Source organism: Mytilus trossulus, chromosome 1 (assembly GCF_036588685.1).
Source record: "Mytilus trossulus isolate FHL-02 chromosome 1, PNRI_Mtr1.1.1.hap1, whole genome shotgun sequence".
NCBI lineage: Eukaryota > Metazoa > Mollusca > Bivalvia > Mytilida > Mytilidae > Mytilus > Mytilus trossulus.
The window spans coordinates 45,923,276-45,946,430 of NC_086373.1; the positions used below are offsets into that span (position 1 = coordinate 45,923,276).

General features: G+C 32.6%; 1 protein-coding gene across 1 annotated transcript; it reads right to left on the minus strand.

Annotated features, from left to right (window-relative positions):
• Positions 1–840: 840 nt before the first annotated feature.
• LOC134725602 (sarcospan-like) lies at positions 841–23,155 on the minus strand. The gene is made up of 3 exons (XM_063589552.1): positions 22,373–23,155; positions 4,268–4,354; positions 841–2,501 (listed from the first exon to the last, which is right to left on the minus strand). The coding sequence occupies exons 1-3, from the start codon at positions 22,766–22,768 to the stop codon at positions 2,136–2,138; spliced, it is 849 nt and encodes a 282-aa protein (XP_063445622.1). The 5' UTR covers positions 22,769–23,155; the 3' UTR covers positions 841–2,135.

Below are 23,155 nucleotides of genomic sequence, written 5' to 3' on the forward strand. Positions count from 1 at the left end.
AAAAGGTAAACTAAATTTAGTGTTACAGTATTGAATGATTGTAAGATGTACATGTAGTTATTGTTTGGTTTATATGACTTTGAGCTCATTTTCTTGGATCATGTTTTAAAGTTTATGTGATAGTTGAAGTAAACTTTTATATCTAGGACTATCAATGATAATTCAATCACTTGTTAATAAACCGCTGCGCCATCCTTGATGATACGCCCGTCACTTTTTAAAAGGATGAAGATCAATAACTTCTCAATGTCATTTCAAAATTTACGAAAAACCAAAGAGAGGTTATCTTAAAAGATATAAATCAGTCGCGAAAGTTTTATGAAAACTACTAACAGAATTTTAAAGATATTGTCCGAAATCTGGAATATCACCCCTTTTTATGAATAAAATCCATAACTCGGAAACGTAAAATCTAAAATTTATAATAATCGAAAGGGAGCTTTGTCAGTATAGATATAAGCAATTTACCAAATTTCCATGATTTTTTTGTGTTATTGTCGTAAAACTGGAAAATCACCCTTTTTAATGAATAAAACCTCATAACTCGGAAACTTAAAATCTAAAATTAATAAAACACGAAAGAGAGCTTATGTCAATAAACAATTGTTTCTTTGGCAATCATACTACATCTTCTTATTTTATATGTAAATGACAATGTGGTTGTAATTATTATACAGTATGACGAGTTGCCATGATATTCCAGCTCGAATAAAGTTAATAGTTTCGAAATTTTCCTACGACATAGGCTGTAAATCAAGAACGAACAACCTAAATGTGTGCATGAGGCTGACTATGCATTTATTATTTCATTTGTCGATGAAGATAATTGATTGTTTCGCGAACGTCATGTGGCAAATATTTGATCCATTTCCCAGTCTAAACTGAATTAACGATATATTAAAAAGATAGATTCTGCAAAATGGGTCGACAAGGAATTTAAACCACCCACTGGAAAAGAGGGTATAATGTACAGGGACAGAACTTTTAGTTTGTAACAATCTCTTGGGGGACTCCTCATGGTCTGAAAGATGAAGAAACGTTTAACTGTTGGATGCGCAATTGGGATATTCCGGTTGACTTATATTTCCTAAACTGGGCCGCTGGATATACGGTTAACAAATAATTATTGTTACTACCAATATATACTTTGGCTGAGATGTATTTACAGAGAGGGACCCAATTTCATACGGAAATTGCAGGTAACAATAATATCATTTTCTGTTGTAACCTGCAGTTATTGTTACCCGCAAAGTATATCAAAAATGTTTTGATTTGCGAGAAATCTGTGAAACAATTTTTATGTTAATCTATTTACATCGATTTAACACCGTTCAATTTAACCTTGCTATCACTATATATTCTTAAATATGGATTGTAATCAGTGAGAAGTTTATATCTAATTATGTTTACCATTACCTGCAATTTACGTATAAAATTGGGTCCCTTCTCTGGAAATTTATTTTGGCATTTGTCTCGGAAGTTACAATAATTATTATGTCAACCTTTCTTTGTGCTTGGGGTAAAAGAGGTTGAGTTATTTCAAAATTATGTTAACCAAGTCATAATGTACATGTGTCTATTACGAATCACTCCGATGGTTGTCGCTATTTTTATGGTTTTATCGTCGAGATTTATTGCTGGTATCAGGCCTTGTCTTTTGTCCGGAAAAATACGTGTATTCATGTATCTAAACAAATGTTGGGCAAGGTATGTAAATGATTTAATCCACTGACAATTCATTCGATTAACGTGATGTCTTTATATAATTATGGTTTTTTTTTGGTTGCCGCGCGAGTGTCTCGTAAACATTGAGCTCATGCACACACCAAACAAGAATAAAGTTTATATACTGAAAAATAAGGTATATTTTTTCTTACAATTGTGCCCATTAATAACCGTTCTGTCGATTACTGATTTACTTAGAAATGATTTACATTGTGAAATACTGTTCAAACTAAACTATCCGGTACAATGTTTCAGTATAGATAGCAATTGTTAAATCCTACTGTAAAGAAGATTGAATACAAACAGACATGTGTATCCCCTTATGTTGTTGGTTCATCGGTGCAGTCTTATTTTCAAACTTAATGACTAGATTGTATTAATCTGATATACTATTCATAGTAAGACTTTTATCAAACATGATCGATATTTCCATTTGTGTGCGAACTGAAGGAGTATCTTATTCCAGAGAATATCCCCCCATATTTCGATTTCCAAAGTAAAATTGCAAACCAAAAAGATATGCCACTTCCTAAAGCACACAATCCACTTTCTACAATAAAGAATATCTTAACCAAACAATATAATGTGTCACAGTTGCCGAGTTCTCGGTACGTGAATATTCTGGATAGAGGATCTGGAGATCCGTAACACAGACAGTCATTATTCAGATTTTCACAATGGTGGTATTTGTACATTTTCACAATATGAATGAGAGGGAATGTACTGGCAACCAGGCAAACAAATATGCAGATTACCGTAAGAACAAAACAGCATCCCTGAAAATAAATAAAAAGACAATAACTGCTTTGCTTATCTTATTAAAATTCGAGAAAACTACTATCTTTAAATAATGGTCAATTTAATCTGATTTCATTGCTTTAAAACCCGACAGGTAATCTGTGCTAACTGAAGGTCTTATGTTCGAGGGCTAGCTTTTTTTTATTTCCAAATTAAAAAAAATGATGGAAATAAGTATACTAAAAAGAACTACCAATGATTTGCAATTAACACTTATATCTCCCAAGGATTTTTATAGTAAGACTTACAATTCAAATCCTTGCATCTCCAAATTTAAAAACTAAATATAATATGACGTGCTACTTTGGCTTTGTAAATAACAGCGTAATCAAATTCTCCATACAACTTTACTTAGCGCATACTCCGACATTTTGAGGTTTGTTTTAGTCAATGAGACACTAAATATTAGTAATTGCACTGGACATAATCGTGGAAAATGATAAGAAATGTCTTTTAATTTCGAGAAATATCGAAAATCCTGGAAAAAACATTTGAAAAGTTGATGTTTGGATGTGTTTTTTTTAAATAGAGTTATTTCTCTTTCCCAAGTCTGCGTTGATTCAGAATTACTAGTAGAATGTTTGTGTTTCTCGCTGCAAACTGAATTCGTGTCAGTACCATCAACATTTGCCTTCAATATTACTTATCACATCTCATTTCAATCAATATTTGTTTTTTAAAAGTATTTAAGAAATGAGAATAGTGATCTAAAATATCACCTCCTCTGTGCTCATTTGAAACTTGAAGATTTTTATATTATAGGATGTAATCATAACTAATTTACCAATTTAAAATCTTACTTAACCGAGACAAATCTAACATCTTACACAAAATGTGCTACAATCTTTTTGCAAATATATCTATACTGTATTCTATGTGTTTTGCTATTAGTATACTTATGTTATAAAAATAATATTGAAAATAACTAACTTTGTAATCAGATGTCATATTGTCTTACTATGTATGGCAAAATGAAGGGCAACATTTCTCATCTTATACATATAAGTAAACCACTTTGTTTGCAGTTAGTAGGTGAATTCTTGTTAATGGCAACTGAAAGTTTTTACTTAAGATAACCTAAGATATATAGTTATAGCATGCAGTGATAGCAATGATTTCCCTAAAACAAATATATTAATAAAGATAGTTAAAACTAGCAATAATAATATGGACTCCTTCAACGGTTAACATGTAGTTGTTAATTTCCGTGTCATTTGATCTCGAGAGTTGTCTCATTGGCAATCATACAACATCTTCTTATTTTTATAATTTTTATAATTATTCAAGTACACCTTCTAGTAGGCATTCGACTTAAATGACTCCGCACGAGGATTGTACAGGTTGTTTTGGACTTTGTGTAGACAATAAACGCTAACACATCATGGACAAACACATGAGAAATCTATGTTTAGAATTTTATAACGATAACCTACTTGGCTTATTTGATACAAAACCTCTCTTTTCTATCAAATGCCATTCGTAAGAGCACAGGCACTTGTCTAAAAAAAAAACTATATCATACCTTGATATATTAAGGTATATAGGGAAAAAAATTCTGAGACAAATGCCTGTGCGTAAGAGGACATAATTAAACCCGTATTTTTTATAACTAGCTTTAAATAGCATTCTGTATTAGGTGGCCCAGTTGTTTTAACGTTCATATTTTATTTTTTTTCATTTTCATTTCTTTAAATGTGTAACGCTTCATATTTTATAAATCTACTTTTTTAGATGTAATTCCTACCTTTAATGCAAAGTTTTTCGAGCTACCTATGTAGTTTTCATAGTCATTTGCACAAACGTATATCCCTAGTGCACCTGCTACAAATAACTGAAAGAGACAACAAATAGATAACGTATTGAAAATGCACGAAAACTATTTAATTCCACATTTTTTTTATACTTACCAAAGAACATCGACAACCATATGCATATGTATTTCTATTATTGTTAAGATAAGTACATTTTGTAATATACATAAGTTTTTAGCTTATAGATATGACTATACTACGGATATAATAGTACGCTCATATACGTACAGGCCATTCAGAGGTCCTGAATAGATCTAAATATAATACATATTCTTCTGATGTCTTGACTAAACAAGTTTTTATTTATCTGTGCATTTGCTGGTTCATTGAAGTTTACTCTATATCTATTTTCTTTTGAAATGAAGAAGTTAAAAGTCGTACTATAAAATAGTTTAACATTCCATATGTTAGTGTGTTTACGTTTGATTATGTGTGTATGTGTATGTTATTATAGCTTCAAAAATTGTAAAACGGAACTGACTTTAAATAGACAATATATAATAAGAAATATTTGTCCTTTTGCTAGATTATTGTCATTTCGGTTAGATTACTAATCACTTTGAAATGAAAATTTTACGTGGAAGGAGATGTTTTTGATGATGAAGTTCCTTCGACTGATTCTAATGCTGTATATATTTCCTGAATTCATTCGGGAATGGGGCTCAGGCAACATGGGATATTGGATACAGATGCGCTGCATAGATTTCATAAACACCCCATTCATACATGTATATCTAAGTCTTGTATCCCCCTTTCAGGACATGGCAATGTATGTAGGAACGATTCAGTTCATAGATTCTCCCTATAGAGTTATTGCCCTTTTACGACGAATTATACCCATCGTTTTATCCATTGTGTATCAACTCTTTAAAACAACAATAAATATAGATAGAACTTTTAATAGCAAAATTGAACAGGAAGACAAGATCTACAAATAAGGATTATGGTATAACTCTTCAGTCTACTGGTAATGGAAGTTATTGCTCTTTAATGACGACCCCAACAGTGACTGGGGAATAGAAATACATGTATGGTCACTTGGTCTTCTTCCGACAGGCAGTAAAACGTTTGCCAAAGTTGGGCGTCCGTTTGACTGTGCGGGATATATCAAGTTTGAAGCCACGTCCGATCCGATTACGTTAAATCCGATGCATCGTGTAAAGAGAGTGCCACGCTCTTTGCATGTACACTAAGAACACTTGCAAGAACTCTTTGAGGGGTCCGTAAGTGTCCTGTTGCAAGGCAAACTTCTGACCCTATTCAATAAACACTGGCAATCCAAATTTCCCCGACCATCATCCCAGATGGCCTCTTTTATTACAAGACCTACCTATTGTATTTACTGTTAACATGTTCTCGTCCCGAACATGCATGGAGTATTTGCCACTGAACGTTAAGCAACTAAAAATCAATCAATCTTTAATGACGATTGTCACTATCTTGTAAATAATAAGAGTCAGATAGAAACTTTAACTTACAGAATTTATCAACAAGACAATATCTGCAATCAGGTAAAAAAAAATAAGTAGATCGGAGTGACTGACCTTTAATGACGACTGTTTTGTTAGCACTATTTTGTGTTTTATGCAAATACCAAATAAGATAGTGAGAAACTGTAAACAATAATGATAGTCTACAATGATGATGATGATGCATAGATACCTATGTGAACGACATGCCTTCAAGTTTGTTTTTCGTTTTTCAATGGTGTTGTGCTTGTAGAGCCCGTAAAGTTATTGATCATTTGAAAAGATTATCAATTTAACACTGTAGAACGTACGATCTTTGAATGTTGTCTTTATTAGTACTAGCTTCAATTACATTATAATAAATTGAAACTACATTGGTTTACAGACTTGAACACTCATTGTCCTACATCTTATCAATACGAAGTTCGGCAATGCACAAGGTCATGGTTGTCTCGGGCTGTTTATGACGTCTTTACACGAAATCCGTCGGAGATGATTAATTATGTGAAAACATGATTTTTAAATTTTGCTATTAAATAAATTGCGGTCTATTTAGTTTTAGTCTTTTTGTTGTGTTTTATTTTACTTTGAGCAGTCTAGAAATGAGGATGTAATATTTTTCCATTTTTTTCACAGTCTGCTCTAAAGCTACTTGCTGTAACGTCAACTTTAAATAAAAAAATAACGAAAAATAAAAAGGAATACCATGGAGTTACAGGTGTATGCACGCAAAAGAAGCAGGGGATATATATCCAGTCTGTTAGCGATAAACCAACTCTAAATTTGAACCTGGAAAGTTGAAGTCGATAAACCAACTCTAAATTTAAACCTGGGAAGTTGACGTAACAGCATATAGCTTTGAAGTATGTCCTATGGAAGCTTATAATAGTCACGAGTTGAACAGTTCTCAGCTCAACTTGTTGACATAAATAAGTGGTAATGTTGCATTATATCCAACCTTGTTAACTTGATTGGGTATACTTTTTTTAGTTATTTTCTAAACATTCCGACTTTCAGAAAGTGTACTTGTTAACTTCTTCTGAACAAGTTGACTTTGACAAAGTGAACAAAAAAGTATAGACTCGCCTTGTGTACATGGTCTTTGTTCACTTGTAACATTAAACTTGTCTGATACTAGCATTGCAACACATCTTGTATACTTCATTTTGTGTACTTGTTTAGTTGTTTTCTAAACTCTCCGACTTTCAGAAAGTGCACTTGTTAACTTCTTCTGAACAAGTTTATATCAACAAGGTGAACAAAATGTTTATTCTCATCTTGTGAAGTTATTTTTGTTGACTTTCCTTGCTAAAAAGGTTTACTTATCGAGTTGTTTCTCACCTTTCTCATTTACTAAAAGTATACTTGTTTTGTTTGTATCTAACTAAGTGTACTTTTCACAAATACACTTGCTTTGGAAACATTGCAAGTTTATTTGTTGAAAGTCAAGATCAAAGGTAACCATGCAAGAATCCGTGTCTAATCAGGACAGGGGCATATAAAATGTGCAGCGGGTTTAAACGTTTTGACCGGCGTGCCAACCTTCAACCTAACGCGAGTCAGTGTTACTGTTAAAGTATAATTTTTTGTGTTAGATTTAGCATATCCGGTAAAAAGCCACAAAGATTCAATTTTTGAATAAACTATCAAACAAAGTTTAATTTTTGGACCCTTTTGACCTCAAAGTGGACCAATTTCAAACGGGGCCCAACATCATAATAAAATAACCCTTAGCAATTCGAGTCTTTAAACTAATTCCCATTGCATTTTTATTTTTCAATTGGTTGTTGCGCAATTTCGAGTAAATTAGATTTCAGAACCTTTTTAGGTACAATTTTAAAGAAAGCAATACACTTAAACATAGGGAACTGTCTGGAAACCCGAAAACTAATTTTCACCGCTTGATTGTCCCTAATTCCGAAACGGCAAGGACCCCAATAATTGAAGTGTATCAAAATGATTTTTACTCCTTGAAATTTCTGAACAGATTTGTATTTATTTTCAATTTAAGATTTCTTGCAATTTCGCTAAAAACCATGAGGTTGCTCAATGACGTGCTGCTACGCAATACTGAGTAAATAAGTTTTTTATAATGATCAATACGAATTGTTGGAATTTAGATTACCTTATTATGAAAGTTTAATTTCATTTTTAGTTTAGTGTGAAAATTGAAAGGTATCCATATCAGATATGATTTGAAATATATATCCAAGACCACCCATTTCATGTTATGAGGATGAAATAAATTTAAAAGTTGCATTTTCCTTTATTTGAACCATTTCTATCGATTTGATGAGGTTAGAGCTTATTGAATGGGTTACTGATGTAAATAGCTTCATTTTTTAATGAGAACACGTACTGAAAAAACGATAACATGTTGTGCTTTGCTTCAAAAATGTCCTCTTGGTACCTGGAAATCTCAAGACTGACCGTCTTTAGTCGACCCTCTGGTCAAATATTGAACTGTTTTCCACTATTTTTCAAGATGAATTTTAAGATTATATTCCAAACAAAAAAAAATGTAAATATTAAAAGAATATGCATCAATGTAAACTTATGTATGTGTTGGTATGATTGCCAATGAATCAACACACCGTGCGTCCAAGACCTAAACGGTTAAATTATTAAATATAGGCAAATATAGTTCAAAGTACACATCCAAAGTGGAGCCTTGACTCGCACCTTTTTTCGTTTTTCGTTTTTTCGAGCCTGCGACTTTTATCGCTTAAAGCTCGACTTAGGGAAAGTGATCCGGCATCGGCGTCTGCTACGGCGGCGGCGATGTAAGATAACTTTTCAAAAGCTATATGTTTTAGGTGGAAAACTTGAGTGCTTCATACTTTGTAAATAGATGCCTTATGTTACAAAGTTGCCGTCTGTCACGTGTCCATTGTTCTTGACCTTTAATATTTTTATTGTTTTGTGACTACTTGAAAAAAAGTTAAGATTTTTGGTAATGTTAATTTCTCTCTTGTTATGAGTAATACGGTAACTATATTTGTTATGCGAGTACCTTGCAAGGTCCTCATGCCCGTCACACAGTTTTCAGGGATCATTGAACAAGGTTAAGTTTTGGTGGTCAAGTCCATATCTCAGATACTATAAACAGTAGGTGTAGTATATTTGGTGTATGTAATGATTGTGAGGTGTCGTCTGACCTTGACCTCATTTTCATCGTTCAATGATTATAGTAAAGTGTTTGTGTTTTGGACTGTTTCTACTGTATGCAATAGTCTACTATATTTGGTGTATGGTTTGATTGTAAGGCGTACATGTCCAACTGACCGGTGTACTCTATCCTTGATCTTATTTTCCGACGGTGGTTCAGTGGTCAAAGTTAAGTTTTTGATTTTTGGTCTTTTTTTTTATAAGACTATATGCAATTATAGGTCAACGATATTTGGTGCATGTAAGGATTTTAAGCTGGACATGACTGTCTGGTTCTTCTGACCTAGACCTCATTTTCATGGTTCATTGGTCAATGTTTAGTTTTCTTAGTTAAGTCTGTTTCTAAGAAAATGTAAGCAATAGGTCAACTATGTTTAGTGTATTGATTGATTGTAAGGTGTACATGTATTTCTTGTTTGGTTTATATGGCCTTGACCTCATTTTTTTGAATCGTGTTAAGTTTACGTAATAGTTGTAGTAAGACTTTCTTGTTAGGACTATCAACATAATGTCAATGGCTAGTAAATAAGAAGAGACATTTTAGTGTATGCACTTTTGTTGGTATAAATCTGGCCGTTGGTTTGTCCCGTCTCATATGTTTTACTCAAGTCATTTCGGGTCATTTTAGATGACTTCGCAGTGCGCCACTTTGAAAATCGTCTCATTGGCAATCCTATCATATATTCGTATATTTATATCATTATTTTACACAAGAGTTAAAAAATATATCCTTTATAATATTATGATTTTTTATGTCATTATTATATACTACTAACACAAGAATGTCGTTAAATGTAATTGAATAACCTGCATTTATCATGTTTTCCAATAAAATGAGGACAAAATTGCTTAAAGACCAGCCCCCTCTTGCATTATAGAAATCTATCATTTACATTGATTATAATATTTAGGTATACATTAGATATACCAACTCGGGATAACAACGCCCTCATGGTGTATCTAATACTCACAAACCGTCAATAAAATTGAGAATGGAAATGGGGAATGTTTCAAAGAGACAACAACCCGACCAAATAAAAAAACAACAACAGAAGGTCACCAACGTATATATATAGCTAATTTCGGCAAAAAATAACAGAGCAGAACGAAACGTTAACTCGATCTGTTACCCATCATAGTGGAATCGCATCCCAAACATTGCCCAATATCTGGATATCTGGAGGCGTTTAGAAAAAAGTCTGGTTAACTGTTTTTTTCCAGAAATTTTCAATGTCCAAAGCCCCAAATTTCGGCAAAAATCAGAGGAGCACAACGAAACGTAAACTCGATCTGTAACTCAACACAGTAGACTCACATACCAAAAATCAACTCTATATCTTTAAAAAGGCGTTTAGAAACAAATTAAAGAATGTTTCCATTGGCCACAGATGCCCCCGCCTGGAAATATATATATTTTTTTTATTAATTTTTTTTATAAAAGAGGCATTACTCAGGAACAGTTTAAGTGTGACCCCCAATTTCGAACTTGATCTGTGTTTTATGGTAATATTAAAGCATTTTATATAAGTTTTATAAGATTTGGTTGAGGCAACTAAATATAGAGAATAGAAACGGCAGATTTAGCATTTTTTATATTTATAAATGGCCATAACCCAAGAACGGTAACATAGACACTCCCAAATTTCGAACTTGATAATCTTTTTATTGGTAATAAGCATAATGTTTAAGTTTAATAATACATATATTAGGTTTTAATTGATTTTTGGCCCGTTTGAAATTGATCCATTTTGTGGTCAAAAGGATTCAAATTAACCTATGTTTGATAGTTTATTCAAAAATTAAATCTTTGTGGCTTTTTGCCGGATATGCTGAAAACAAAAATTTATACTTTAACAGTAGCACTCTAAATTGCAGACGTTGAAGTTATATGCATTTCATTATGATATGTTATATTTTAAACTACTGTCTCGCGTTAGGATGAAGGTTGATATGCCGGTCAAAACGTTTAAACCCGCTGCACATTTTATATGCCCCTGTCCTGATTAAACATGGATTCATGCATGGTCACCTTTGATCTTGACTTTCAACAAATAAACTTGCAATATTCCCAAAGCAATTGTATTTGTGAAAAGTACACTTAGTTAGATACAAACAAAACAAGTATACTTTTAGTAAATGAGAAAGGTGAGAGACAACTCGACAAGTAAACATTATTAGCAAGGAAAGTGAACAAAAACAACACCACAAGATGAGAATAAACATTTTGTTTACTTTGTTGATATAAACTTGTTCAGATGAAGTTAACAAGTGCACTTTCTGAAAGTCGGAAAGTTAAGAAAACAACTAAACAAGTGACAAAATGAAGTATACAAGATATGTTGCAATGCGACTAGCACACTAGTTGTATGGTATAAGTGAACAAAGACCATGCACACAAGGAGAGTCTATACTTTTTGTTCACTTTGTCAAAGTCAACTTGTTCAGAAGAAGTTAACAAGTACACTTTCTGAAAGTCGGAAAGTTTAGAAAATAACTAAACAAGTACACACTACCAAGTACACAAGGTTGGATATAATGCAACTTTACCACTTATTTATGTCAACAAGTTGAGCTGAGAACTGTTCAACTCGTGACTATTATAAGCTTCCATAATGTCCAGTGCACGATGTTTTGTCGATATTGTCAACATCGCAATGTCAACTTAATAGTGTCGTTATTGTGTTAACATTGTATCCTATCTTTATGTTCTGTAACTTTGTGTTTACATTGTTCACACCGTATATTCGTAATGTTGACAATGTCGTGTCAACATCGTGTTCATGTTGTATATCGACCTATAACTTTCTGTCAACATTGTATAGATGTTGTGAACCAAGTCTTTACTTTTGTGTTTACATCGTTCACATCGTATACATTGTGATGTTGATAATATCGTTTTTACATTGTCAACATTGTATAAATGTTGTGAACCAAGTCTTAATCTTTGTGTTTACATCGTTCACATCGTATACATCGTGATGTTAACAAAATCGTGTCAACATCGTTTTTATGTTGAATATAGAGTCAAAACCTTTCTGTTTACATCGTTCACATCGTATACATTGTGATGTTGACAATATCGTTTTTACATCGTCAACATCGTATAGATGTTGTGAACCAAGTCTTTACCTTTGTGTTTACATCATTCACATTGTATACATCGCAATGTTGACAATATCGTGTCAACATCGTGTTTATGTTGAATATAGAGTCCATACCTTTCTGTATACATCGTTCACATCGTATACATCGTGATGTTGACAAAATCGGTTTTACATCGTCAACATCATATAGATGTTGTGAACCAAGTCTTTACCTTTGTGTTTACATCGTTCAAACGTATACATTGCAATGTAGACAATATCGTGTCAACATCGTGTTTATGTTGTATATCGACTCTATAACTTTCTGGTTACATCGTTAACATCGTGATGTTGATAATATCGTTTATACATCATTTACATCGTCAACATCGTATAAATAATGTGTACCAAGTCTATACCTTTGTATCTACATCGTTCACATCGTATACATTGTGATGTTGACAATATAAAAAAAAAGTTTTTTTATTCATTTATATAATAATTATTCAATGAAGTTTGTCGATTACATGTATACAGTTTGCATTTTTATGTTTTTTTTTAACAATATCTTTTAAAAAAAAATGTGATGTTATAGCTCCAATTTGACACAAAATAGTGTCAACATAGTTTATATGGCGATGTAAACTATGTACACACAAAATCTTTTTAACATTGTATACATCACGATGTTTACGATGTCAACGATGTTATCAATATATAAGAGTTAAGATAATGTAAACGATGTTGACACAACATCGTGTTAACATTGTATACATCGCGATGTTAACGATGTCAACAATCGGCAAACAATATATAAGGGTTCAAAAAATATATACGATGTTGACACAACATCGTGTTAACATTGTATACATCGCGATGTTAACGATGTCAACGATGTAAACACTGTATAAGGGTTCAAACAATGTATACGATGTTGACACAACATCGTGTTAACATTGTATACATCGCGATGTTAACGATGTCAACGATGTAAACAATATATAAGGATTAAAACAATGTATACGATGTTGATACAACATCGTGTTAACATTGTATACATCGCGATGTAAACAATGTAAACACAATATATTTTCTAGATTGTATACATCGCGATGTTAACGATGTCAACGATGTAAACAATATATAAGGGTTCAAACAATGTAAACAATGTTGACACAATATCGTGTTAACATTGCAGATATTGCGATGTCTACAATATTGATTAATCATCGTGCACTGGACATGAATGATTTTTTTAGGATAAACTAGTCGATTTGGTCTGTTGGTTTCATCTTTTTATTGTTCACGTTTTTTCATAGCGGGGCCTTTTATAGTTTAGTGTACAGTATCAGTTTTGTTCATTGTTTAAGTATATGTAAATCGTCGTCCTTTAGACTCGGCGGACAGTTGTCTCATTCAGTTGAAAGCATCCACATCTGTACGCATCAGTTGTTGTTCTTGCAAGAGATTAGAAGTAAAACTTCGAATCGTACTACGATCGTAGCATCATTCTTACTGATTCCTTTTTAGATTCATGTTTTCTCATGCGATGACAGATATAAATTATAGTAAAAGCTAATACGCGAGCAGCAATTCAGCAGTCAGTTGGTTCATATATATATGTTTCAACATTAACGAAGAAAATGCGGGGAAGGAAAGGTATTTCCAGGCAAACAAACCCATCGCCCTTTTTCAGTAGGAACTTATACAAAGTGTTAACACAACATAATTATATAAGACATTAAACTACATTTTATAGGCGCCAAGGTTTGCGTTCAAATTGCCTGCTCAAAAGTTTATTGTTTAGAAAGGTCAAACCCCTATGGTTCTATGGTAAGTATCAGACAAATTATCTGAAAAGAAATTTACTTCTAGTTCGAGTTCTGTTTTCAGTCAATTGAGACTAACAGATTTGTTATGAAGATTGCACATGGCCTGCATTTATTCATATCTACAAAACAGAAACTCATTTTGTTTTATCTACAATACAGATATAGTATTTTAATAACTTAATCAAAATGGTTAAACTACAATGTGGATATGACTATAATGTTATATAGAAACACCCAGATCCTTACGGCGATTTGTTTCATATTCTTAACATACAATCATACGTAGTTAAACGTAAGATACAATATTATAAACTAGAACCGTGTAGCTAGCTGTTAGATTCAACAATAGAGACTAGAAGACAATATCGTTATTCTAAGGTGTATACACGTGCGTACTTGACAGTCATGTCGGTCACATATATTTTTCGTAAAATGTTTAGTTATAAATAAAGCCGTTAGTTTTTCGTTTGAATTTTTTCTCATTTTTCATGTCGGGGATATTATAGTCAACTGAACAGTATTAGGGGCTGTTTGCATTATTGAAGGTCGTGCGTCAATTAACTGTAACAGTGGTTGATAGTTGTCTTATTGGCAATCATGCATGATGTCCTTATTTTTTTTTTTATAAATGTTGAAAAACATGCCTTCAGGAAATAATTACAGATGGAAAAGACAGCAATTGACAGATACATGCATGAAGTGTACTGCAAATATATAAATTTTACATAAAAGATTAACACGACAAATTGTTAGATAACATTTCAGGACCAACCGGCAGTGTGAAGATGAACAAAATCTCCTATATTGATATTGCAACATCTAGTGCCAAGTTACTGTGCATGCTTTGTGTTATTGTTAAAAAAAATGAGTTGTTCAAGTTCAATTTTGAGTTGTTCTCCAGATCTGGTATCTCTTCTACTAAAGAAAGGGACTGATTTCATTAATCGAGCCGCAACTCATCTGAAACCATACAAAGTCGGAAATATTTGTGGTATGACGTATTAATGTAGTGTTTTGAACTTCCTAAATTTGTCTTTGAAACAATCTTTTTATCTACAGAAAACGCCAATTTTTTTTTAGAAAATATCCCAATTCCGAGATACTGCATTGATCGATCACTGCTTGATAGTGCTGTGCCAGGATGACAGGCTACTAGTATACAATTCCATAGTTTATAGATAATAGATTTTTATAGTTAACACATGACATGGGTAAAATCTCTTTGTTCTTACTGTGCTTTAATCTGAATAATGCACAGCTAAGGTGTGCATTAATTACCTCAGATATACTGCACAGTTCAAATCTATTTTTACCTTTAGGGGCGTTTCCTGGATTCTGAAAGGGGTGTTACATGCATTCTATAGAATTAAAAAAATATCAACGATTGTAGCGAGACTAAAAATGTTACGTTGTCTAATTCAAGGATGAACAACCTATTCGCCCACCCCCCAAAAAAAATAATCCGCCATCTGACTTGAAGTTACAAAAAAGTAGATCAATTAAACACTTTGTACAAACATCGTAGTTTCAAAAACAAAAATGATGGATTGACTGGATTGTTGGTGTTTTAACGTCACTTTGAAGCGCCACATTTTGGCTATTTCGTGGCGCCCAGTTTTTACAGGTAGAGGGAAAGGAATGCCCGGAGAAAACAACTAACCTTTAATAGGAAAACTGATAGTCCTAATCAATTAATATTGGATTCGAAAACCCCCGCACGGGCGGAGCTTTGAATTATCTAAACTCGGACATAAAATATTTTATTTTATTGTGTGTACACAATGTAAATCTTAAATCAGTGTTTTAAAGTCAAACCAGATAATAACGATTTTTGTAGATTCTGCCCCAAAAAACATGTATTTAAGATTGGAAAGAGAATCGTTGTTTCTGTTTATTTAACATTTTAAATTTATATACTAACATCTTCCTCGGTTCATCTTTCTCAAAGCATATCATTAAGGAAAGAAAAGCAATTAATCTTTACTCAATTACACCGATTTGAAAGTACAAATGTCTAGTATTAATAGTCACTGATTGCCAAAAAAAAAAAAGAAATAAATTTAATAGAAACGATAGGAATAAAATATAATTAAATCGCAAATAATGTAACAATTTAGGAAAATTAAAGCCTAATATAAAAAATAATAATAATTTAAAACTTACCAACCTCCCACTACATTAAGGCGTGTTCCCCCTTTCTTTACTCTACTTTCAAGATTTTATTCATAATTCATAACCTCAGACACATACTTGTGTACAAGAGGACAATATATACATACATATTAAGATAATACATACTAGACATACTAGACACTTTCCCAGGAGCCGTGGGTTGCGGAATATCGTTTGCATATTTATAAAACGTTCACGTAAATTGATGGCGTCATGGGTAAACTCTCACAAATAAAGAAAATTCATGGTCTTATAAACTATCTGAATTAATGAAATATATTGGAATATCCTTTAACAAGCATTGTAATATTAATTTCAAACAGAAACTAGAAGATTTCTACAAAAATAAAATTATTTTTGAACTTTCTAAGATAAAAGATGGAAACTGTGGTAAACTTTTATTTTTTAGTAAAATTTATACTAAATTTAAACAACAAGAATATTTTTAAAATTTTAATATTCCCATAAATACCTTAGAAAAAAACTCACTAAATTAAGAATAAGTGCACACTCATTAGCAATAGAAACTGGGAGGTATGCAAGACCAAAAATACCATCTAATGAGAGATTTTGTAAATTTTGCACAGAAAAAATAGAAAATGAGATTCATTTCTTGATTGAATGTCCGCAATATAAAAACATTAGATCTAAATATAAAATAAATGATATTAATTCAAATAATTTGGATAAAAATTTTACCAAAATGTTAAATCCTATGTCTGAAAAGGAATTAAAATCTATTTGTATGTATATTGAAGAAGCTCTTGATTTGAGAGACCACCATACCGTTTCATCAGATAATAATCTTTTACAGTAGTTTGTGCATATACATATATATATATATATACATATCTTGTATTGTGTGTTTTAAGTAAATATATATACGAAAATCTATAATAATACTGAAATATAAGTCTATGGTTGGTTTTCCCGTTTGAATGGTTTTACACTAGTTATTTTGGGGCCCTTTATAGCTTGTTGTTCGGTGTGAGCCAAGGCTCCGTGTTGAAGGCCGTACTTTAACCTATAATGGTTTAATTTTTGAATTGTTGTTTGGATGGAGAGTTGTCTCATTGGCACTCACACCACATCTTCCTATATCTATCTATATATGGTATCAATATCAGTCTATAATGTATTTGTAAACATAGAATTGGCTCATGACTTGTTACATGAATCTTTATTTCATTTATATGTTGTTTTAAAATTATAATTGTCTGTATTTGGATCACGCCTCTATTGTGCTCTTTCCAATAAAATATTGAATTGAATTGAATAAAACAGTTATTGGCCAATCAAATCGGTATATTGGATTTAATCTGCACACGGTTGTGTGACCCTTTAACCCGAACTCCTACGTCGTTCGGGTTAATCAGGGTCACCCAAGCCGTGCAGATTGAATCCAATATACCGACTTGCTTGGTCAATAACTATAACTTAACACATGGCATGAGTAAAATCTCTTTGTTCTTACTGTACTATAATCTGGATAATGCACAGCTAAGGTGTGCATTAACTACCTCAGATATACTGCACAGGTCAAATCTATTTTTACAGTTAGGGGCGGTTCCTCGATTTTGAAGGGGCGTTATTCTGTCAAATTAAAAAAGATATCGCCGAGTGTAACGAGAACAAGAACAATATTGACTATTTTAGTTAAAACACGATACTTTCTCCAATACTAGGGTGACGACATGTTAGCCCTTGTCCCCCCCCCCCCCCCCCCCGAATCATCCATCTGCCATGAAATTACGACAAAGTTGAACTTTGTACAAACATCGTAGTTTCAAAATAGGAAAAATGAAAGGTCTCCAAAACCTTTTTTTTCATCTTAGCTTGAACATAAAATGTATTATTATATTTTGTGTACAAGATAAATCTAAAATCAGCGTTTTTAATTCAGAAAGATGGTTAAATTTTTTTTGGTAATTTCTGCCAAAAAAGAAATGTATCTAAGAATATCCGAATTAAAGAATTCTGATTTTGATTATTTTTAGACTTAATGGAAATTATAACAATTTTTTGAATATCTAGTCACCATATTTTTGGATCGAATTTAAAGGGGGTCATGTAAACGGTTTCTTTTTAAACAGGGAGATTAGCTGGAGATCAAACAGACTTCATTTAGATGGACGTGTTTTTAAAAAGTAATACAGTAGATACAAAGCAATTTTGGGGAGGGGGAGTAAAAGATTGGAAAGAGAAACGTATTTTCTGTTTATTCAACTTTTAAAGTTTAGGTAATCTTCCTCGGTTTATCTTTCTCTTTTAAAGCATATCATTGAGGGAAAGAAATTCAAAAGCTCAATAATCCTTTCAGTTATGTTTTTTTTCCATACGATTTGAAAGTATACAATTTGTCTAAGTCTTAATCGTCACTTATTAAAAAAAAATGGGAATAGATTTAACAGAAACATTAAAAACAAATTTACCATTAAATCGCAATTTTACAGTAAGTCTAAATAAAAAAAAAAGTTATCAATTTAAAACTTACCCAAGTCGTATTTCCCCCTTTCTTTAATACCCTACAAGCCTACAAGAACTTTCATAGGATCCGTGGATTGCGGAACATCGTCCACATCTAAAACGTTCTCGTAAATTAATGACGTCATGTGTGAAAACAGTTATTGGCCAATCAAATCGGTATGTAGAGGTTAATCTGCACGTTCAGGGTGACCCTCTAACCCGAACTCCTTCGTCGTTCGGGTTAATAAGGGTCACCTGAGCTGTGCAGATTAACTTCTATATACCGACTTGCTTGGTCAATAACTATAACTTGTAAATCGTATATTACCATGACTTCTTGATTCCTTAGTTACCATTTAAATTCATTGCAAACCTCAATTCTTATTACAAGTCAAGAAACAAAATGCAAATACGTTTTCATCAAATTCCCATAGAATATTCAGAATTTCTTACAATTTTAAAACTTGAAAACGGACAGCTATAGATATAATCAATAAATTATCCCATCCGTGATAATATAGCTGTAATTTTGATGTAACAACGAATATCTATACTATCAGAATCCGATATGCCATGTTTTAAGGAATCTTGCAGGTTATCTATACAAAATGGTTAAGTTTATCGACTCTCTACGTGACTGGTGTGTAGTAATAATCATATGTTTGTCTTCTTATCAGATACTTGCAACACGCTGGAAGTTATGTCACGACAAAGGGGCACTTATGTTTTGTCGGATTTTTTTGTTTATGTATATGCATTTTGACACAAAAATTCCGAAAGGAATAACAAATCTACAAGGGGATGGATACCTAAAAGAAAGTCTTCTACTTCAATTTTATATTAATATCTGTATTATTTAAAAACCTATTCAGTCTCAAACATATTTTATTTCTTTCTTACCAATAACTTAAGCAGTGCCCTTTGATTTATTTGAAATACAAATCCAATCAACGAGTGCAGTATATCCAATTGAGTGATGCATATATATACATTCAGTTTCCGGGCTGCCATGAAAAAAAATGGCAAAAGGAGTACTGTTCACCAGATATATAAATAGTTTTATATATTTAGACACACTCATTCGAGCTAACGAATAAAATGTATTTACCAGTATATCATGGTACATGTTGTTCAAATTGTTATAAAAACACAAAGGTTTAATTTGTTTATTTAATACTTTTATCTAAATTCACATTTCGCCTTAGCTCAATTCCCATCTGGCCTTCGGCACGGGACGTTTGCGCTTTTTTTTTGTGGACACTTGCGCTTCAAAACATAGGACATTTGCGCTTTTTAAAAATGGACATTTGCGCTTTTTACTAAGAACATTTGCGCTTTTTTTATATATATATCTATGACTTTCCTCCTCTTTTATCCGGGCTTGGGACACATTGTTGATATATGTTTAAAAGTTTATGTACAGCTAAAAGATCGAGTTTCTCCTTCTCAATTCTTGATTTTTAGCCTGTTTATCAATGTACCGAATCTTAATATAATTAACTGACTTGTTCAATAATGCTCTTCAAAAATATAAAAATTACAGGATGAGTCGTGTTAAACTGTGCATTGTGTGAAAATCTCGATTCAACTGTAACATAATTTCTGTCAGGTAGTCTGCAAATTTGGAATATCTCGGTTCTTTAGGTGCTTCAGCCATCATATCTTCAACAACTGGGTCTTCAACATCTGAATATTCATTAGAAGTCTCATTGTCCGTTTTAATTCTTGCATTACAATTTTTAACGGTACACCTCCATGAAAGGTCTCCAATGTTTAGGGTTTTGTCGAAACGATATAAAAATCCATCATACATTTTTTTCCTTTACTAGTCTCTATAACTTTCAACTCCATGTCCAAGACTGTGTAAATGTGAACTAACTAATAGCAAATTTAAGTTAAATTTATTTACGTAATGGTTACTTCTCATGAAGATTACAGGTAGTCGACTATAGGTAAAAAGCGCAAATGTCCGGTCAAATTAATACAGTTGAATCAAAATTAAAAGCGCAAATGTCCATAGTATTTGAAGCGCAAATGTCCTATCGTTTACAGGTAAAAAAGCGCAAACGTCCTGTGCCCCTGGCCTTAGTATATTTTTTACCTTTTTTACCTGGTATTCACAGCTAAGGCGAAATGAGAACACACCTTTACCAGTATTTCATGGCATATTGCTTTCTCCTGATAATTAACATCAAATCGATCTCATACCTCCCCCCTCCTAATTTGACACCAATCAATTTATTGTAATATATGAAATAAGGATATGTGATAGGATTGCCAATGAGACAGTTACCAAACAGAGTCCAAATGGCGCGAATCTAACCATATGTATCCAGTGGCGGATCTTGAAATTTTTATAAGTGGGGGCCCACTGACTGACCTAAGAGGGGGCCCGCTCCAGTCACGCTTCAGTGATTCCCTATATAAGCAACCAATTTTTTTCCCAAAAAGGGGGGGGGGCCGGGCCCCCTGCCCCCCCCTAAATCCGCCTCAGTACGTACGTCAATTTTACATTTGTGTAAATATGAGAATAACGGGATTCTGACTTAGGATAGGCACATTTATTTAATGCGGGGTTAAATACGTTTGTGTAAGTGCACAACTTCCCCCCAAACCTTGAGAAAGTGGTGGAACATAAGGACAAACTATAAAAATCGGTTGAAAATAAGAAAGTCTACTAATAATATCATATATTTTCAAAAAGTTAATTCTGTTAAATGTTACATTTCCACCTAATTTTATTTTCATGTTCACGCTAAGTTTGTCTGTCTAAAAATATAAAATAGTGTATAAATAAGTCGCAATGAATATGTTTGATATTGCAAAATAATGTCCTGAAATGTTTTTGTATTACATCAATAAGCCTTCAATCTCGGAGATAAGTTATACCATATGTTAAGAGTTTTATTTGATATTAAACACAATAATTAACAGAATTAATATAACATTGAATTTACATAAATCCGTGACTATGCATTGTTTTAGAAATCATACACAAACATTGTGCTAAGTAAATAAATGGGACAACTTTATTTGCTGTTCACAAATAAATAGAGCTCTTTCTTCAACATAATCAACAGAGGCAGCACTTTTACATTGTTTCAGTCAAAAGTATTCTTTAAAAAATGGGTATAAAAACGTAGGACTAAAGTATCTAAGGGGCCGATCATTCATTTTTCTCTGGACTGGACAGGGGGATTTTTAAAATGAATAATTTGTCCTGGTAAAAATAGAAAAAAAATGAATTTACGTACAAAAACAAATAAGCAATCGATTATAGAATAAATTATTAATCCGGAATTTTTTTACCCCCCCCCCTTTTCAATAATATTCTCCTGAATTATCTGGTTAACTTAGTAGTTTTCCTCCCCCCCCCCCCCCTTCATCAGGGACCAATTAACAAATTTCAAGGAAATTGTCAAAGTTACAGAGGGCAAATAGCAAATAGTACCAAACACCTTCTGACGATGGAGTTCCCTCTCATACGATGGCTTCTGGAATAATCATTATTTTCAGATACTTTTATTTCATAGCTTTTGTATGCTCTGTATCCGGTTTCCTACAGAATTAAAACGTACGTTAAACCGACTATAATCTCTTCAGATTACATGTAGTGTAAAAAGTATGCATAAAATGTGTCATTTTTTTTTTACCTGTATATCATTTATTATGTCCCTAACTATGTAAACGTACACAAATATGTCGGGGAAATATATAGGACAGATTATTACAACAGGTGGTGGGTGACCTTTCCGTATACAGATATACTAGTCCGGCAGGTTTTTTTCTAGTAAAAATATTTTAAATATGCTTAAAATTTTACTTTAATTTATATAAAGTATACCTACCGGTATTCCAGCCCAGAATGGAGTGTCTCTAATCTTTAATGAATCGGACACATAAAAGTACAAGTAGAATGACATAGCTGTGATTGCTGCTCCTAATATCAACTGCCAGAAAACCAAAAACAATCTGAGTGAGCAACAAGAGCGACAGAAGTTCCCTTTACAACATCTATCCCGTTTTGATGATTGTGTCTTTGGTTTGTGTGTTTTGGCAAAATCCTGAGGTATTAAACTTTGAGGTACTGTTGTATTTAATCCACTCAGCATTGATTGTTGCATATAAAGTCGAAGTTCGGGTGTACTTCGAGCCTGTCGTTTAGTCCACTTAGATGAGGGACCGTAAATATGTAAAGACTTAAGAGATGAAGCAGAATGGGCTCGTTGTCTTCCGTTATCCATGTTAACAATTTGAAAACAATATTTTTGAGGTTAGTCAACTCCTTCCGTGATGTATTGAAATATTTAAATTCCTCGGAATCCTCATGTAATTGACCCTTTGAAGTGGTTATTAATAAGTCCGAATAATCACATCACGCAATACACTGATTTTACAATAAGTATACACACGATATGTAAATAAACGTTTATGATATGTGTCCCGGGGTAAAGTTATAATGAGAATGCCAGATGAAAATGAAACTACTTGATCATGTAGATTTCTCAAGCTTCTGTTATGCAAGTTATAGTCGTATCACAAGTGTTTTATGATACGACAATCAAGTTAAAATGCAGCGAGTGGTATACTCTTCAGTGGTTACAATCCATTGTAAAAGTCAATCTTGGCAT